Source organism: Haliotis rubra, unplaced genomic scaffold, assembly GCF_003918875.1.
Source record: "Haliotis rubra isolate DU_JTF1 unplaced genomic scaffold, ASM391887v1 Scf369, whole genome shotgun sequence".
NCBI classification, from domain to species: Eukaryota; Metazoa; Mollusca; class Gastropoda; order Lepetellida; family Haliotidae; genus Haliotis; species Haliotis rubra.
Genome location: NW_025767045.1, coordinates 404,586 through 421,661, shown reverse-complemented (window position 1 = coordinate 421,661; position 17,076 = coordinate 404,586). Strand labels below are relative to the sequence as shown.

The following is a 17,076-nucleotide window of genomic DNA, read 5'->3' as shown; positions in this document are numbered from 1 at the left end:
CTTTGATTTTTGTGTTCAAGACTTTTGAGTTAGGTACGATATGAACGAAAAGGTGTTGTATCTAGTGTGTCTGTTTTGGGATGGCCTAGTGGTTGAAGGTTATGCCATTTCAGGGCTTGATTTAGTGCTTTGCTACTTGCACTGGTGCAACCCCATATTAGAAAGTGCAACCTAGTTATTAGTCAAACTTGCTGAAGGTGCAAGTCAATTTTTGAGGAAACAAGTCAACAATATATCTAACATTAAAAGCATAAGTATGTCAGCTCATTTTTCTTCTAAACTTTGAATAGCTGTGGCAGCGAAACATTGCTATTTATAGACACGTTTCAGCTATGATAGCTCTTGTAAATAGGGATCAGCTGCGTCTTTGTGTTGCTATCGTTTCATGGGTACTACATCACAGAAATATGTATATTTACACCGAAACCTATGACGTTTTAACACACTACATTGCAGCTGGAATTTGGCTGGTGCAAGTAGGTTTTTATGTTAGGTTGCACCCGGTGCAAGTAGGGTAACATCTCTTAAATCGAGCCCTGCATTTGTCATGCAGTGTTGCACCTTCGGCAAGCCAGAAACATGATTGTGAGTTCGAATCCCAGGTAGTCCTGTTTATACGTTTGACACCACCGTACCAATGCTCATGTTTTTTACCACTGGAGCGCAGTAGTGGAGTGGTAAGGTGTCTGCCTATCACGCTGAAGGCCCGAGTTCGATCCCCGGTTGAGGCACCTAGGTTCGGGTCCCGAGGTGGGCACATTTGTGTAGTATCCTTGGACAAGATACTTAGATCCACATTGTCTCAGTTCACCCAGCTGTAAAATGGGTACCCGTGAGGATGTGCTGGCAATGATATAACGTGAAGACTGCTCAATACAGTGTTAAGCCATGATATATAGGTCTGTCTCCTATTCTCGCAGGTTTCCTATTATCGCGGTAAACACGTTTTCTGCCGAAATTGCCGATGCACAACACTTAGCGGTTGTTTAGATCATCAACTGGTAACTAGGAAGTGGCCCTAGTCTCTGAGTGATCAAAATCTTGCAATGTCACGAATATTGGGAAGTTTATACCAACTTGGACATATCGTAACTTCTTCCTGCCCTTTCTGGCAGGATTGCTCTTCCATACACTTCATAACTCGTTATACAGCGAGAATGGGAGAAGCCTCATTTCGTCAATGGCGGATGGCATTGTTTATCACCAGGCTCACGAGTGGTAATTCACCTGATGGATCTAGCAGCTGATAGATGCAGATGATAGAGGAGAAGGCCCTTCATTTATAAACAACAAGCATTCGTACGATAAGAATTGTTTGTGTTATTTTTTCAGCCGATATTCGTTAGTACCGCGAGAATAGGAAACGCCTTCCCAACTGGAATCCTGTTTACAGCAGTTCTAAAACACAACTTACACACTCACTAATGTATCTACTGATCACTGTAGGAATGTCACAATTCACCGATGCATCACTGGCAAGCTTTGCACGATACAATACATGATGCATTTGTTTTAGTATCGATTCATTTTTGTCATGTATCAATTATTACTTTGATGTTGCACCGATATTTCATATAAAACATCTTTTGTTAAATGCAAACAGGACATTTTTCTCTTGTAATTTTGTTATACAGAACATCAAATGTGTCTAGATTTGGTGAGTGGTTGATGGATACTTTGCTGAATCTCAGTTTTCCCTTCTCTAGTAATATCTTCCAGAATATTTGTGACTGGTGTGCTATGGTATAGGGGTGTCGCAATACGCGAATGTATCGATGCATCGATACATTTTTACTGACGATACGATACGCGATACATGCTTGCGTGTATCGATTCCTATTTTAAAACTTTATCGATTCAAATTTTTATGCTATATCCATCTCCTTCAAAGTCTTGAGAGTAAAATTATACGAGACCGCTCCTATAAATAGATGTAGCTAGCTTTACTTAAAAAATAGGTTGGAAAACTAACAGCTTTTGTGATTGGCTAGACTATTTTGATGGACTAATCAGCGAGCGCGTACGTTGCCAGTAAGGTAATGCTATGAAAAGGCGCGAAAATTATGTATCGCGATACGAACGTATCGTGACCTTAAAATCGTGATACGTATCGTATCGTGAGATTGGTGTATCGTGACACCCCTACTATGGTATGATTTTGCCATCAACGTAATTGGCTGCTTGTGATGCGCAAACTGTCAGAAATGTAGTATCACGATTTATTACCCACGTGGTCAACGTATGGGTAGTTGCATACTATTCTCGTACATCACACGAGTGTCGTATCGCGATGACCTGTGTCGTAACGACTTGACCTGAGCTTCTAACGATTTGATTGGATAACTGATGACCTCTCAATTAGGTCACATTCTGACGTAACTATTTTTTCATTCATAACAAACGCGTGAATTCATTCATTCTACAACTTAAATGCATTGTGGGAATGTAAACATCGCGAACGTTGTTGTGTCGCTGTTTAATTGTGAGTCGAACTGAGACATTATATCCATCGGAAAACATAAACGCAATGTTTCCACCAGTGATGTTAGCCGAATGAAGCAACTGCAAACCAAGAAACGGGGTGCTACGGAGTTGTTTACTGTAGGAGGGATGACAACTGACATGCATCGTGACGTCAGTTACCAAGGCAGTGACGTCATTACAGTGTGACGTCATGCAAATAGTGTACTACAGTCCAAACTCTTCCGCAACCTCTTAATGAAACCGGTTTCGGTTTGAAACCGAAATATTAACAAAAATACGCTATTTTGTCAATTTAATGCATGTAAGACGTGGGTAATAAATAAAATATCCACGAGGTCTCATTACATATGAATTATACGAACGAGTGTCCTTCCTATGTTATCTGACCTCGCCGGCTCAGGTCAGATACCATAGGAAGGACACTCGCTTTCAGATAATTTGTATGTAATGAGACCTCGTAGTATTCTCTATGCATATCATTTCATGACCTCAGTATCAAGACACGTATTGTCAGAGTTCACAAATGGTGTTTCAAAGTAACAGGACATTGGGTCCTATACGTTTCAGACATCTGTCTCACCTATTGAAAATTCACAAGACCCATAGAATAAAAATTAAACACACATTTCAGATTTAACATTTCTTATGATTGGCATTGAAATTATTAACAAACAAAAGATTTATGAACAGCAAACAAGTGTCACATGTCACATATAACAACTTCAGTCAAAGTCAAAGAAATATACAGACACTGCGGCCGGCGTTATCGGAACGTTGGCGAATCTGACGGATTTGTCAGAGGGTCCGACGCTATTCGTGAACACTGGTATCATATCATATGAGGCACCTGTAATGTGACATCCGTAGAATGCTGTGTTCCAGGCGTTCCTGAACATGGTAGACCGGACAACCATCACTGGAGAAGCCTCAGAACAAGATGTCCAGGATCTATGTCAGGGTATGTCTGTCACACAGCAGAAACGGAAATAACCTCTCTCAGTGCTGTTCTGCAATAATCAAGCTATACTACTCGGGAAAGGTTACAGAGAACCCAAGTCTTCTCATATGGTTATAGTTAATGTGGGGCGTTGGGGTAACCTAGTGGTTAAAGTGTTCGCTAGACTAACAACTAGTCTCTGAAATGAACACATTTTACAGAAAAAGGCTCATAGTGAAAAAAATCAAAATATAATGAAAGGAGCCCTGAGACTTTCTTCATTTTCAGAGAAATTGCATAGATTGATGCTAATGCTGTTGATCACTGGATTGTCAGGTCCAGCCTCGATTATTTACAGATCACCGCCATGTAGCTGGAATATTGCTGAGAGCGACGTTAAACAACAAATCAACCATCTAAGTGTGTTACTGCTTGTTCAAGGTATCTGAGTTGTCAGTTGTGTTTCAGTGTGTGACGGGTTATTCGAGGTGTGTCAGATTGTCACTGCACTTGACATGAAGGTGGTGGTCAGCCTCTGGAAGGCAGTGTCCAAGTGAGTAAACTTTAGGGAATGATTCACATAAGACACAGCTATGGACACAGGATTTAAGTCCCATGTTCACCCATATTTTGTTTCTTGGTTTGTCACAGCCTCCTCAGCGGTAGTCTATGAACTACATCACTTCAAGCTTTTCTACCGTGAAGATCCAGCTAAGAATTGGTCTTCCGCAACCAATGCTTGTTGTGTGATGCGACTAATGGGATTGAGTGGTCAGGCTCGCTGACTTTGTCACGTTATGGAACAATTAAGATACTGCAATTAAGTGTGCATTAACAGTACTTTTGGACTAATTTGATGTTTTTGGTTTTATGAATTAGGGGGACCTGTGGGGTTTCTAGGTTAGAAAAACACACAGAAAAATCAGAAAGTTAAAGGACTTTCCATGTAGTTTGAAACGTGTTCCTTCATATGTCCCAGCATTCTCTTCCCACAGAGGTTACTTGTCATATCTCCCTAAGAACCTCTGTTCTAATACGGCCATATTTCCCGGTTCTCGTAAAATCCCCTAGCGGCAAAAGATCGCAACACGAATTATCTCCTTCTTTCTATCCAATCAGAACACGGTTACATCGGCTTGATTCAACTTGACTAACACAAGCAAATGTGGGGCCACAAATATCCCCAATCTTCCGGGGACTTGTGTTGATGTTACACACAAGACGTTTAATGGCTAGCTTGTCCGTTGTCAACGAGGGCGATGGAGACGCCACTGATCCGCCATAACATGACTGAGTTCTGTCAAGAAGAAACGTTTGTGATCGCCTGGGGAAGAAATTTAGTTTTCTCGAAGCATCAACGGAAATTACTGAGGCCTGTGGAATGATCACTTTTGAAACTAAATCTGATTGCCTCCAGTCTTGAACGTATACACACCATGAAAGAGCCGTCCAGATTAGAACAGAGGTTATGAGACTGTCCCAGACAGTAGTAACTCTGTGTATGAGAATGATGTCCCAGGAGAAGGTCTGGGTTAGAATTCTTCAGCCACTGTATGTATGAGACTGTATCCCAGACTGTATACACTGTATGTATGAGACTGTGTCCAGACTATCTTGTTGTACCTAAGTGTGTGAAACCCGTGAAGATCTGGGTTAAAAATTGGTCTTCAGTAACCCATGCTTGTCGTAAGAGGCGACGTACGGGATCGGGTAGTCAGACTTGCTGACTTTGTTGACACATGTAATTGTATCTGAATTGCATAGATTGATGCTCATGCTGTTGATCACTGGATTGTCTAGTCCAGACTTGATTAATTACTGACTGCCACTATGCCAATATGTAGCTGGAATATTGTTAAGTTTCAAACAACTTCAACCTTTCTGCCCACTTCATACTGAACTCACTCAATTCTTTTTAGAACCTCAACAATATTCTTGGGATATTTTCTTTTGAAATAAGCAGTATAGTTATACATTAGCAACATGTGACTCAAGATTTACATATCGAATGTTGTAAGAAAAATCCTTGGGAGTTAGTAATGGAATATTGGTCTAACCCTGGTGTTATGTGATATCCTTCAGAATCAGCAGCCAATACAAGCACCTGCTACAGGGTCAGCTGGACATGTGTCGCATGATAAGGCATCTGTGTCAGGAGATAATGACAGGCTACCAGTACCTGTTTCAACTGCTGCCAAGGATGGATGACGATGGAATGGTAACAGCTCAGTGGGATAAGATGAAATAATTATCCAGTTGGGATTCTGGGTTAGAATTGGTCGTACTCAAATGGAACACCTGGTCTGACTTATTATTTACTGGCTGCCATCATCTAGCTGAAGTATTACTACCTGCAATGTTAAACAATAGATAAATAAATAGAGGATATTATATTCGTGCCCATGTCATACTATGTTGTTGGCTAAATGTTTTGTTTTGCTTATTGACTATTGATTTATTGAGAGAGATGAAGGGATATACCGATATTTAGGCACGAGTGTTACTGAAGTCTCAAATTGTCCGGATAAAACCAAATCTACTTTCAAACAATTGAGGAAAATGACCAAATCTGCCTTTCAAGCGCAACGCGTCACAGAAGAAACGTGACGTCAAAGCCTTGTTCATGACGTCACGTCACCATGACAAAGTGATATTTTGCCCTAGGGCATCGTATGAAAAATATGAACCCCGATATGTTGCCCTCGTAGGTAATAATACAAGAAATTGTGCTCAAGGATGGACAGTTTAGGAAATTGATGTAGATGGACAGACTCCTCTATTAATGTACTGAAGTTTGCTACTTGCTACTGCAGTATCTCATATCCATTTTACTTTTCTTTTCAACTGATTTTTAAAAGGTTAAAGTATGCTGGAAGTAATTGTCTTTAGTTATAAAGTGTTAGTATGTTTCACAGGTCCAGTCCCAAGGGGATGAGAAAGCATTCGTCAAATCTCTGAAGATCCTGGGTTTCCAGGTGAAGATCCTGGTTATCCTGGTGAAGGATTTCCGGGATTACCTGGGTCAGTGTGAGAAGGAGGTGTTTGAGCTCGTCCTCAGCATACACAGGTAGTTATTGTGATGGTTGCCAAGGGTTGCAGATTTATTATTTTTATTAAATTTTCATGAAATTTGGTTGTTTTCTGTGAACTGGGGTTCGTTTCATCACGACCATTATGTACGTTCATGGAAGATTCATTATCCTGTGATAGCACTTACATCCTATATTCAAGTGAGTGAGATAGGTTTTAAGCCGCTTTTAGCAATATCACAGTGGAGGACATCAGAAATGGGGGCTTCAAAATCAAGCCTGGAAATTCTTCGATTGTGGTGATTGGGTATCGAGCCTGGTTCTTCGGTGTGATGGCGATTCCCCACAGGTACACTTTAACCACAAGTGTCCCCTCACGATATTGCTGGAATAACTAAGCGTAAAACTAAACTCAGTCACTCAGTCTTCGGTGTTATGAGCATACACTTTAACCACAAGGCTACGATATATAATAAACAATATTTGAAAATATTTTGAGAACATTATTGTGGTAAGCAAGAAACAAGTTCACATTTAGGGTAGCATCTCAACTGTTGATGCCTATTTAACTAGGTTTGTTGTCTGCATAATTTTCAGGTAATTTATCCACAGTCAATATAGAATTTATTTGAAAAATTATAAGGCACTTTCTGTTGGTTAGTAAACAAAATTCATGTTAATTTATGTCCAATGTCGCTGAGTGGTAATCTACCCCTGATATTATGTCTGCACAGGTTGCTGCCTCCTAGCCTCTCAGCACCCAAGCTTCCAGCAGACTCACTTGGACCAGATCCGCTCACAGATCAGTGTTGCTGTAGATCCCTTGCTGTCCAGCCTCACTGGCAACAGACACTTCCGCCAGTGTGTCACTAGATGCAATATAGGTGAGTGTATGTCATGTGGTTCAACACAGGTGAGTGTATGTTTTAGAAGGTACGCCAAAGGTGAGTGAATATGAAACAAGGTGAAACACAGGTGGGAGTGTCTGTCACATGGTAGAACACAGGTGAGTTGTGTAACAAGGTACTAGACAGGTGTGTATGTGCCACAAGGTACAACACAGGTGAGTATGTGTCACAAGGTATAACAGAGGTAGTAACACAGGTAGGGTAGTAATGTCAGAAGGTACAACACTGGTATGTAAGTAAGTGTCACAAGGTACAACACACAGTGTAAGTAAGGTACAACACAGGCGTGTATGTGTTACAAGGTACAACACAGGTGAGTATGTGTAATGTACACAAGGCACATGTGTCACAGGTATAACAGGAGGTAAGTAATGTCACAAGGTACAACACAGGTGAGTATGTGTCACAAGGTACAACACAGGTGAGTATGTGTCACAAGGTACAACACAGGTAAGTGTGTCACAAGGCACAACACAGGTGAGTATGTGTCACAAGGTACAACACAGGTAAGTGTGTCACAAGGTACAACACAGGTGAGTATGTGTCACAAGGTACAACACATTGTTTGTTTGCTTTTGATGTGCATATGCTGATGATATATTCCTCGTCCACAGATGCTCCAGAGGACAGCCACCTGCCTCTACTGCTTGTACAGACTCTTATCCTGGAAATGCTGCCTAAATGTTCAGGTATGATACATGTGGTAGGAAGGACACAGCAGTGGTAGACATCCATTCTTTTTCACCATTTCTTGTCAGTTACAGAAATTCAGTGACATATATTTTATATTTAGAAATTCATTTTGGCAACTTAGTACCAAACATTTCTTCCCTTATGCTGGACCGCTGATATACTAATATGACTACTTCTTGTTTGGTAGAGACATTTGTATCTTCTTATGAGATGAAAAGTGTTGCTCAAAATATGTGAAGTGTATATTTGAATGGAATGACTACCTGATTATACCAATCAAACTTTACTGAAATGATTCTTAGATCAAATTTCATTTCAGACCAAGATTATATATATGTTTTCAAGGGTCCACATAACTGATGTGCTACAGAGTTGCGATCCACCTAATCACCAAAGCTGTTGTCAATTAGGACATATCAGTGTTCCTGCCTTTATTGTTATAGTCACAGATGTGCCTGTGAGGGGTGTCCTCACAATGTGCCTACACGCCATTCTGCCTACAGTCTTAAAACAACATATAACAGTCTGTAGGTTCTGCATGTGTAGGCACTTTGACAAATAATAACACCCTTCCTAACCCAATAACGACAAACAGACCAGTCCAGAAACCAGTCCAAAACATATACAGCAGTTCCTTGATGCTGCAAGCCACCTCCTCAAGCTCAATCTTTAATTAACTATACAGTGGAAGCTGTCAAAACCGGCAGCTGTCCAATCCGGCAAGTTGTCAACATTGGTGTAAAATATTCTCAGTTATCATCATTTAAAAGCTCTGCAATCCGGCAGCTGTCAATTCCGGGTCTCGGCATGAATTGAGTCGCCCAAATATGTGTTTATACAGTAATCAGCGCTGTCTAATCCGGCGCGTGGCAAGGAGTCAGTAAACTACAGTATTGAAACTACATGGTTGCCGACAAAGATAATTTAATCTTAGTTCAGTATGGGTGTACTTGCACATGTAATTAGTGAGTTGAGAGAGAAATTGAGAGAACCACCTCATGCAACAATGTATATGAGAGTGATAAAACTGGTTTAGTTCTAGTCGTAGGGCGGCGGTGGGGTAGCCTAATGGTTAAAGCGTTGGCTCGCCATGCCGAAGACCCGGGTTCGAATCCCCACATGGGTACAATATGTGAAGCCCATTTCTGGTGTCCCCTGCTGGAATATTGCTAAAAGCGGCATAAAACCAAACTCAGTCAGTCAGTCTAGTCGTAGGTAACCGTGTCAGCTCTACATTCCGGCACGCTGTCAAAGCCGGATCATTTATGCAGTCCCGACGTGTGCTGGTTTAGACAGCTTCCACTGTATTTTGTGTAGACATGAGTGTTATGAAAAGTGTCTTTAAATAATTCTATGTTTGATGCTATTATTATCATCTTAACAGAACGACAGCATGAAAAGTGAGGTACGAGGTAGACAGCAAGAGTTACCTGCTCTTGGCTGTAGGGGGTCCTGTAGGGGTGGTCTCACAAGACAAAACGAGTTTTTTGTTTTGTAAATATTTTATTGAAAATATAGTTGCAACTGTCGTAGGATTTAAAATGGACATTTAAATGCTTACATGTACCCCAAGGAGGACTTCTTCTGAAAAAGAAAATGCTATGTTTGATGCTATTATTATCATCTTAATAATGATGCACTCAGAATGTTGTTCTTTTTATCTGTTACTTAACTGGATCATACCATATAGATACTGGGGTGATGAATGTTTTCACTTTCCATCGCCAGTGTGCCTACACTCCCCATATATGTTAATAGGACTGTAGGCAGAATGTAATGTAGGCACAATGTGAGTGAACTCTGTGAGGACGGGGATGTGTTGTGAAGAACAAACATTGTGTTAGAAACCAGGGCTCCAGATAAGGGCCGTATCGGCGTATGTACGGATAACAAATATGCACAATACGGTAGGAAATAATTTGGAAAACGTAGCAGATAAACTCCACAGCAATGATGTAAGGTCTTACCGATTTATCTGAAAGAGTATTGTTTTATTGTTCATTGACCTGTTTACACAAGAGTAGCAATGTTGTGGTGCATATATGAAACGAAACACAAGATTACTGATACTCCATTAATTTCCATTCAGTACTCTAAATGTACACTTCAGGTTTTCCAGTACTCAATATTGAACAAATAAGGAGTACGTACTCCTGATGTTGAAAAATTATCTGGAGCCCTGAGAAAATATAAGAAAGATGTAATTTCGGATAGTTTTTTTTTAATAAATGAAGAAAAAGAAATCGTCTCCTTGACTCACAGACAGCGAATTGTTGAGCAGGTGATGATCAGGACCATTGGATCCATCCAACAGCACACCCTGAAGACACCCCAGTAGACAACATAATGCAGGCTGTCTTCAACAGCATTGGGAAATGTAAGGAACAGAATCAGTGATTTCAACAGGGATGATAACTTCATTGTGTGGCATGTTACAAGTTGGGACGTAGAATATTGATAACAACTTCATCCCTGCTTGACAGCGGTACAAGTATCAAACATCACACTCACGAACTAAAAGATGTTGTTATCTTGACTTCTTTGATTGGTATTCTAGAAGTTGAGGATAATCTGAAGAATCAAGTCTGGACACATTTTTATGGATATACAACAAATGAACAGAAATATCATCTGTATAATATTGACCGTTTGGATGAACATAGATTCTAATATACAACTTCTTTATTCTGTTGTCGCGTTTCGACATAGAAGTGACTAAGAGAAGAAGTTCTTCCACTCCAGCTACCACCTAACATTCCTCACTTGCTTGACGCCATTAGAATCTATGTCGAAACGTCTCCTATACAGAATAAAGAAGTTGTATATCCATAAAATTGTCCTCATTAGTGTACAATATTGTACAGTGATGATATTTCCAATCATTTGTTGTTACTCCAAAGTATAAATGTTTCAGATTTGACTTTTGAGATTACCACATGCCATACCTTTCTGTCTCCCGATGATGATCTCAGCGAGAGAGAAGACCTCTTGTATCTCATGTTTGCTTTGCTCATTGTTTGTTCCCACCTCTTGACTGTGGATCCCCTGTCACTGATTTGTTTCCTGTCAGACTTAATAAGCGTCCCACTTATCTTCCCTTGATAGACAGCAAACTGTTTCAGGCTATGTGGAGCTGGCTTTGTCTGTGTGTCTGCCTGGAGCGGTCATACCAGGGAAACAGCAGAGGTAGGTAGAGGTTGGAACTGGATTTGTTTGTTATCTAAAGACGCACACAGCAAGATTCTAGCTACATGGACCAGACAATCCAGTGATCAACAGCATGAGCATCGATCTACACAATTGGGACACGATGACATGTGTCAACCAAGTCTGTGAGCCTGATCACCCGGAACTGGTCCTTAGCAACTATGAGTAGTTAGAGGCGACTGATTGGATCATCAGATGGTCAGGCTGGTTGACTTGGTTAATGAATGTGATGGCGTCCCTATCACAAAGATTGATGCTCGTGACATCAATCGCTAGACTGTAGGTTCCAGACTTGATTATTCACAGACCTGGAACTGTAATCTATCACCCTGATTCTAAACATGAACTGGGGCGGTGGGGGAGCCTAGTGGTTAAAGCGTTTGCTTTGCCGAAGACCCAGGTTCGAATCCCCACATGGGCACAATGTGTGAAGCCCATTTCTGGTGTCCCCCGCCGTGATATTGCTGGAATATTGCTAAAAGCGGCGTCAAACCAAACTCACTCACTCACTCTAAACATGAACTAGACAAATCCGTTAAATGTTTTAAATTAAATTTTCTTCCTTCTTATCGTTCATCTTAACCATGGTTATCTTATATGTAAATGTTTTTGTTGTGGCGGATTATTCAATATCTGTAATATGGTATCGACATTAACAATTTATCAATTTTGCGACATACAATGACATTCCTTCCTAGTGTGAGAGATAGCTTGATCCCTGATGACACGACACATACATTTGGCCGGGGAGTATCTAGTACAGTGATGATTTATTATATTGATACAGTATAGACGTGAATAATTTATTGATGTATGACATACAAGAACATCCCTTGTGGTGTGACTGACTAATGGGTTGATCCTGATGACACAACATGTTGTGATGAATGTTTGGGGGGGCGTGGTGGGCGAACTGGCTAAGACGCCAACGTGCAAAGTGTGTCTCAGTCCACCCAGCTGTGAATGGGTATCTCATTACTCCCAAGGGAGTTGAGATTGATAATTTGATGTGCCGTTGAGATTGACATCCAATGATCGAGGGGAAAAAATACCAGCACCTTAAACATGCACTAGTTGCGTGGATATGTGCTCTATATAAATACAGTCAAATCCCAATGAGTCGAATCTCTGGGGACCAAGTAATACATTCGAGTTATCGATGTATTCGAGACATAGGTATGTCTATGACGGTAGAAAAAAAGGAACCTAATTCCTCCACCTAAGGATTTGTTTATCTAATGATTTCCCTATCACTAATAGGGGCACCTTATCAGTTCAAGTCTGATTAGCACAGACAGAGATTTCCGTAAAATCATTAATCTGCCTTTTGAACTCACCCGTCAAAGGCGGAAAGGTGTGAGCTGTGCTGTTTGTTAATTGGATCAGTTTCCTATACCAATCAACTTCTCATTGACTGACTTCGGCTTATGTATACAAGATTGCTGTTGTTTGAATCTCATGGGACAAAATGTTCTTCTCGAGTCACCGTGTGTATTTATGAGACAAATTCGCGTAACCGGAAATCAAATGATGACAACTATAACAGGGAATGGTCGGACCGACAGGTACTTCGAGTTATGCATAATATTTGAGACACCGGCTTTCGACTCATCGGAATTTGACTGTATCCTATAATATTAATGTTTCAGGGATGCTAGTCTGTATGAGTTTGTGTGTACAAGTTTGTGTGGCTTCATTGGCAGCTTTCCAGCCAGGCATTTTGCAGTCCTGGTAAGTGCTTTTGTTAAAAATTCTCATGTTCCTTGCTTAAGTTCCTTGATGTTGAGGAAAAAGATGATAAGGTCCATGGTCTTGGTTCGAGACAGATGGGGTTTGTCTTGGACATTCCTCCCAGGGACTTGCCAAAGTCACGTGGCACGTGGTCCTGTGCATAGAGCTCAGGTCACAAATCAGTTAAAGCAACGTCAGGCTCGGAGAGTCCTTGGATGGGTGACCATGTTTGGCAGCTTGACTCCTGAGAGTCTCTAGGACTTCAGCCCTGGGCCCCGTTTCTCAAAGCTCTTGTAAGCCTAAGACCTCGTAACTTTTCTCGTAGCATTCGTACCACCTATGTACAGGAGGTATGAATGCTACGAGAAAAGTTACGAGATCTAAGGCTTACGAGAGCTTTGTGAAAAGGGGCACTGCCCCACAACGAAGCACATGTGATACATGTGGTCTCACCTTAGGCAAGTGCGTTTGTTCAAACATGCCTCTGTTCACCCGAAAAAAAATGGTACCCGGTGGGATAAGTCATGTGACAGGCAGCTTGGGTTATCCTGGGTAATAACGAAGTGTCTGTTTGTATGCGCGCTTCGGGCATGCACTTGATGGATGGAATTTAGTGCTATAGAAGTACACATTATTATTATTACATGAAAGAGTTAATCTGAAGCAGGGAAACATCTGGACCTGCCCAGAGAGTGACAGTCAGTCAACGTCAGGACTAAGATACTAATTGGTGACACAGATTTTTCATACCATGTTGTTATTGTTATTACCATTAATATAAATTCTTATGGCTTTGTAGAAGTGACTTGTATTTTTCTGATAACAGGGCCAATGATGTGAGAGACTCCTGTGTTGAAATATCTCATATTATGAAACGAAGAACTGTCACTGCAAGTGGCACTTAGTTTGAATCCTGGATAAATCCCTGCTGAAGACTATCAATAACCAGGGTGCTTTTGTACAAAACGAGGGGCGGTGGGGTAGTCTAGTGGTTAAAGCGTTGGCTCGTCACGGCGAAGACCCTGGTTCGAATCCCCACATGGGTATAATGAGTGAAGCCCATTTCTGGTGTCCCCAGCCGTGATATTGCTGGAATATTGCTAAAAGCGGCGTAAAACCAAACTCAGTCAGTCAGTCAGTCAGTTGTACAAAACGATCTTAGTGCTAGGGTGACCGTTACTCACATATCTTAGACTTAAGGTAGTCTTAGTGCTTAGGTTGTTCTGTACAACTGCACCCTGAGCATCATTGGCACAGTTGCTGTTCCACTTGGTTTTCAGATAACAACAGTATTTCATCCATGAATACAAACAAAAGTTGGTTATTAAAGAAATGGACTAAGTACACTGCACAACTGTTCCCAAACCAGAAACAATACTTTCAATCTACACTGAAGCAAGCTGGATAAAATCCTCTTGTAGGGCACTGTGATCATAAGATTGTTTTTAAGTCTGGGGGGCGGTGGGGTAGCCTAATGGTTAAAGCGTTGGCTTTGTCACGCCGAGGATCCGGGTTTGAATCCCCATATGGGTACAATGTGTGAAGCCCATTTCTGGTGTCCCCCGCCGTGATGTTGCTGGAATATTGCTAAAAGCGGCGTAAAACCAAAACTCAGTCAGTCATTCAGTTTAAGTCTGGTAGTTCTGAGCTAAGTTCGTTTTGTGGTACAGGACCCTGGTCTTGGCGGCCTCCACAGTTCTTTGTCATGACATTGTGTAACACTTCCATTTACTTTCTACCTACAGGAAGAAATCCTGTTTACCTACAGCCTGTCATCTAACCCATATCAGGCCAGCATGGCAGTCGACTGTTGGTGCTTCATGGCCAGGTGAGTTCAAAGTGGTAGTCAGCTGTTGGTGCTTCATCACCAGGTAAGTTCAACGTGGTATTCGACTGTTGGTGCTTCATGGCCAGGTGAGTTCAACATGGTAGTCAACTGTTGGTGCTTCATGGCCAGGTGAGTTCAACGTGGTAGTCGACTGTTTGTGCTTCATGACCAGGTAAGTTCAACATGGTAGTCGACTGTTGATGCTTCATGACCAGGTGAGTTCAACATTGTAGTCAACTGTGCTTCATGACCAGAAAAGTTCAATGTGGTAGTCGACTGTTGATGCTTCATGACCAGGTGAGTTCAACGTGGTAGTCGACTGTTTGTGCTTCATGACCAGGTGAGTTCAACATGGTAGTCGACTGTTGGTGCTTCATGACCAGGTGAGTTCAACGTGGTAGTCAACTGATTGTGCTTCATGACCAGGTGAGTTCAACATGGTAGTCCACTGTTTGTGCTTCATGACCAGGTGAGTTCAACGTGGTAGTCGACTGTTTGTGCTTCATGGCCAGGTGAGTTCAACATGGTAGTCGACTATTGGTGCTTCATGGCCAGGTGAGTTCAACATGGTAGTCAACTGTTGGTGCCCCATGACCAGGTGAGTTCAACGTGGTAGTCGACTGTTGATGCTTCATGACCAGGTGAGTTCAACGTGGCAGTCGACTGTTGGTGCTTCATGGCCAGGTGAGTTCAACATGGCAGTCGACTGTTGGTGCTTCATGACCAGGTGAGTTCAACGTGGTAGTCGACTGTTTGTGCTTCATGACCAGGTGAGTTCAACATGGTAGTCGACTGTTGATGCTTCATGACCAGGTGAGTTCAACGTGGTAGTCGACTGTTTGTGCTTCATGACCAGGTGAGTTCAACATGGTAGTCGACTGTTGGTGCTTCATGACCAGGTGAGTTCAACATGGCAGTGGACTGTTGGTGCTTCATGGCCAGGTGAGTTTAACGTGGTAGTCGACTGTTTGTGCTTCATGACCAGGTGAGTTCAACATGGTAGTCGACTGTTGATGCTTCATGACCAGGTGAGTTCAACGTGGTAGTCGACTGTTTGTGCTTCATGACCAGGTGAGTTCAACGTGGTAGTCGACTGTTGGTGCTTCATGGCCAGGTGAGTTCAACATGGCAGTCGACTGTTGGTGCTTCATGGCCAGGTGAGTTCAACGTGGTAGTCGACTGTTTGTGCTTCATGACCAGGTGAGTTCAACATGGTAGTCGACTGTTGATGCTTCATGACCAGGTGAGTTCAACGTGGTAGTCGACTGTTTGTGCTTCATGACCAGGTGAGTTCAACATGGTAGTCAACTGGTGCTTCATGACCAGGTGAGTTCAACGTGGTAGTCGACTGTTTGTGCTTCATGGCCAGGTGAGTTCAACATGGTAGTCGACTGTTTGTGCTTCATGACCAGGTGAGTTCAACATGGTAGTCGACTGTTGATGCTTCATGACCAGGTGAGTTCAACGTGGTAGTCGACTGTTTGTGCTTCATGACCAGGTGAGTTCAACGTGGTAGTCGACTGTTGATGCTTCATGACCAGGTGAGTTCAACGTGGTAGTCGACTGTTTGTGCTTCATGACCAGGTGAGTTTAACATGGTAGTCAACTGTGCTTCATGACCAGAAAAGTTCAACGTGGTAGTCGACTGTTGATGCTTCATGACCAGGTGAGTTCAACGTGGTAGTCGACTGTTTGTGCTTCATGACCAGATAAGTTCAACGTAGTAGTTCACTGTTTGTGCTTCATGACCAGGTGAGTTTAACGTGGTAGTCGACTGTTTGTGCTTCATGACCAGGTGAGTTCAACATGGTAGTCGACTGTTTGTGCTTCATGACCAGGTGAGTTCAACGTGGTAGTCGACTGTTTGTGCTTCATGACCAGGTGAGTTCAACGTGGTAGTCGACTGTTTGTGTTTCATGACCAGGTGAGTTCAACATGGTAGTCGACTGTTTGTGCTTCATGACCAGGTGAGTTCAACATGGTAGTCAACTGATTGTGCTTCATGACCAGGTGAGTTCAACGTGGGCGTCAACTGTGCTTCATGACCAGAAAAGTTCAACGTGGTAGTCCACTGTTGATGCTTCATGACCAGGTGAGTTCAACGTGGTAGTCAACTGTTTGTGCTTCATGGCCAGTTGAGTTCAACGTGGTAGTCAACTGTGCTTCATGGCCAGGTGAGTTTAACATGGTAGTCAACTGTTTGTGCTTCATGACCAGGTGAGTTCAACGTGGTAGTCGACTGTTTGTGCTTCATGGCCA

The 17,076-nt window shown here is 42.1% G+C and overlaps 1 protein-coding gene across 1 annotated transcript in view; it reads left to right on the top strand.

Annotated features, from left to right (window-relative positions):
* The window catches only part of LOC124285750 (uncharacterized protein C1orf112-like), a 43,389-nt gene that overhangs the window by 12,855 nt on the left and 13,458 nt on the right, over nt 1–17,076 (top strand). Inside the window, 11 exon segments of the mRNA XM_046722023.1 lie at nt 3,367–3,442; nt 3,890–3,974; nt 5,504–5,639; nt 6,337–6,488; nt 7,185–7,218; nt 7,220–7,334; nt 7,973–8,047; nt 10,333–10,428; nt 11,174–11,237; nt 12,908–12,989; nt 14,735–14,817. Of these exon segments, the coding sequence (XP_046577979.1) occupies nt 3,367–3,442; nt 3,890–3,974; nt 5,504–5,639; nt 6,337–6,488; nt 7,185–7,218; nt 7,220–7,334; nt 7,973–8,047; nt 10,333–10,428; nt 11,174–11,237; nt 12,908–12,989; nt 14,735–14,817 (998 nt within the window).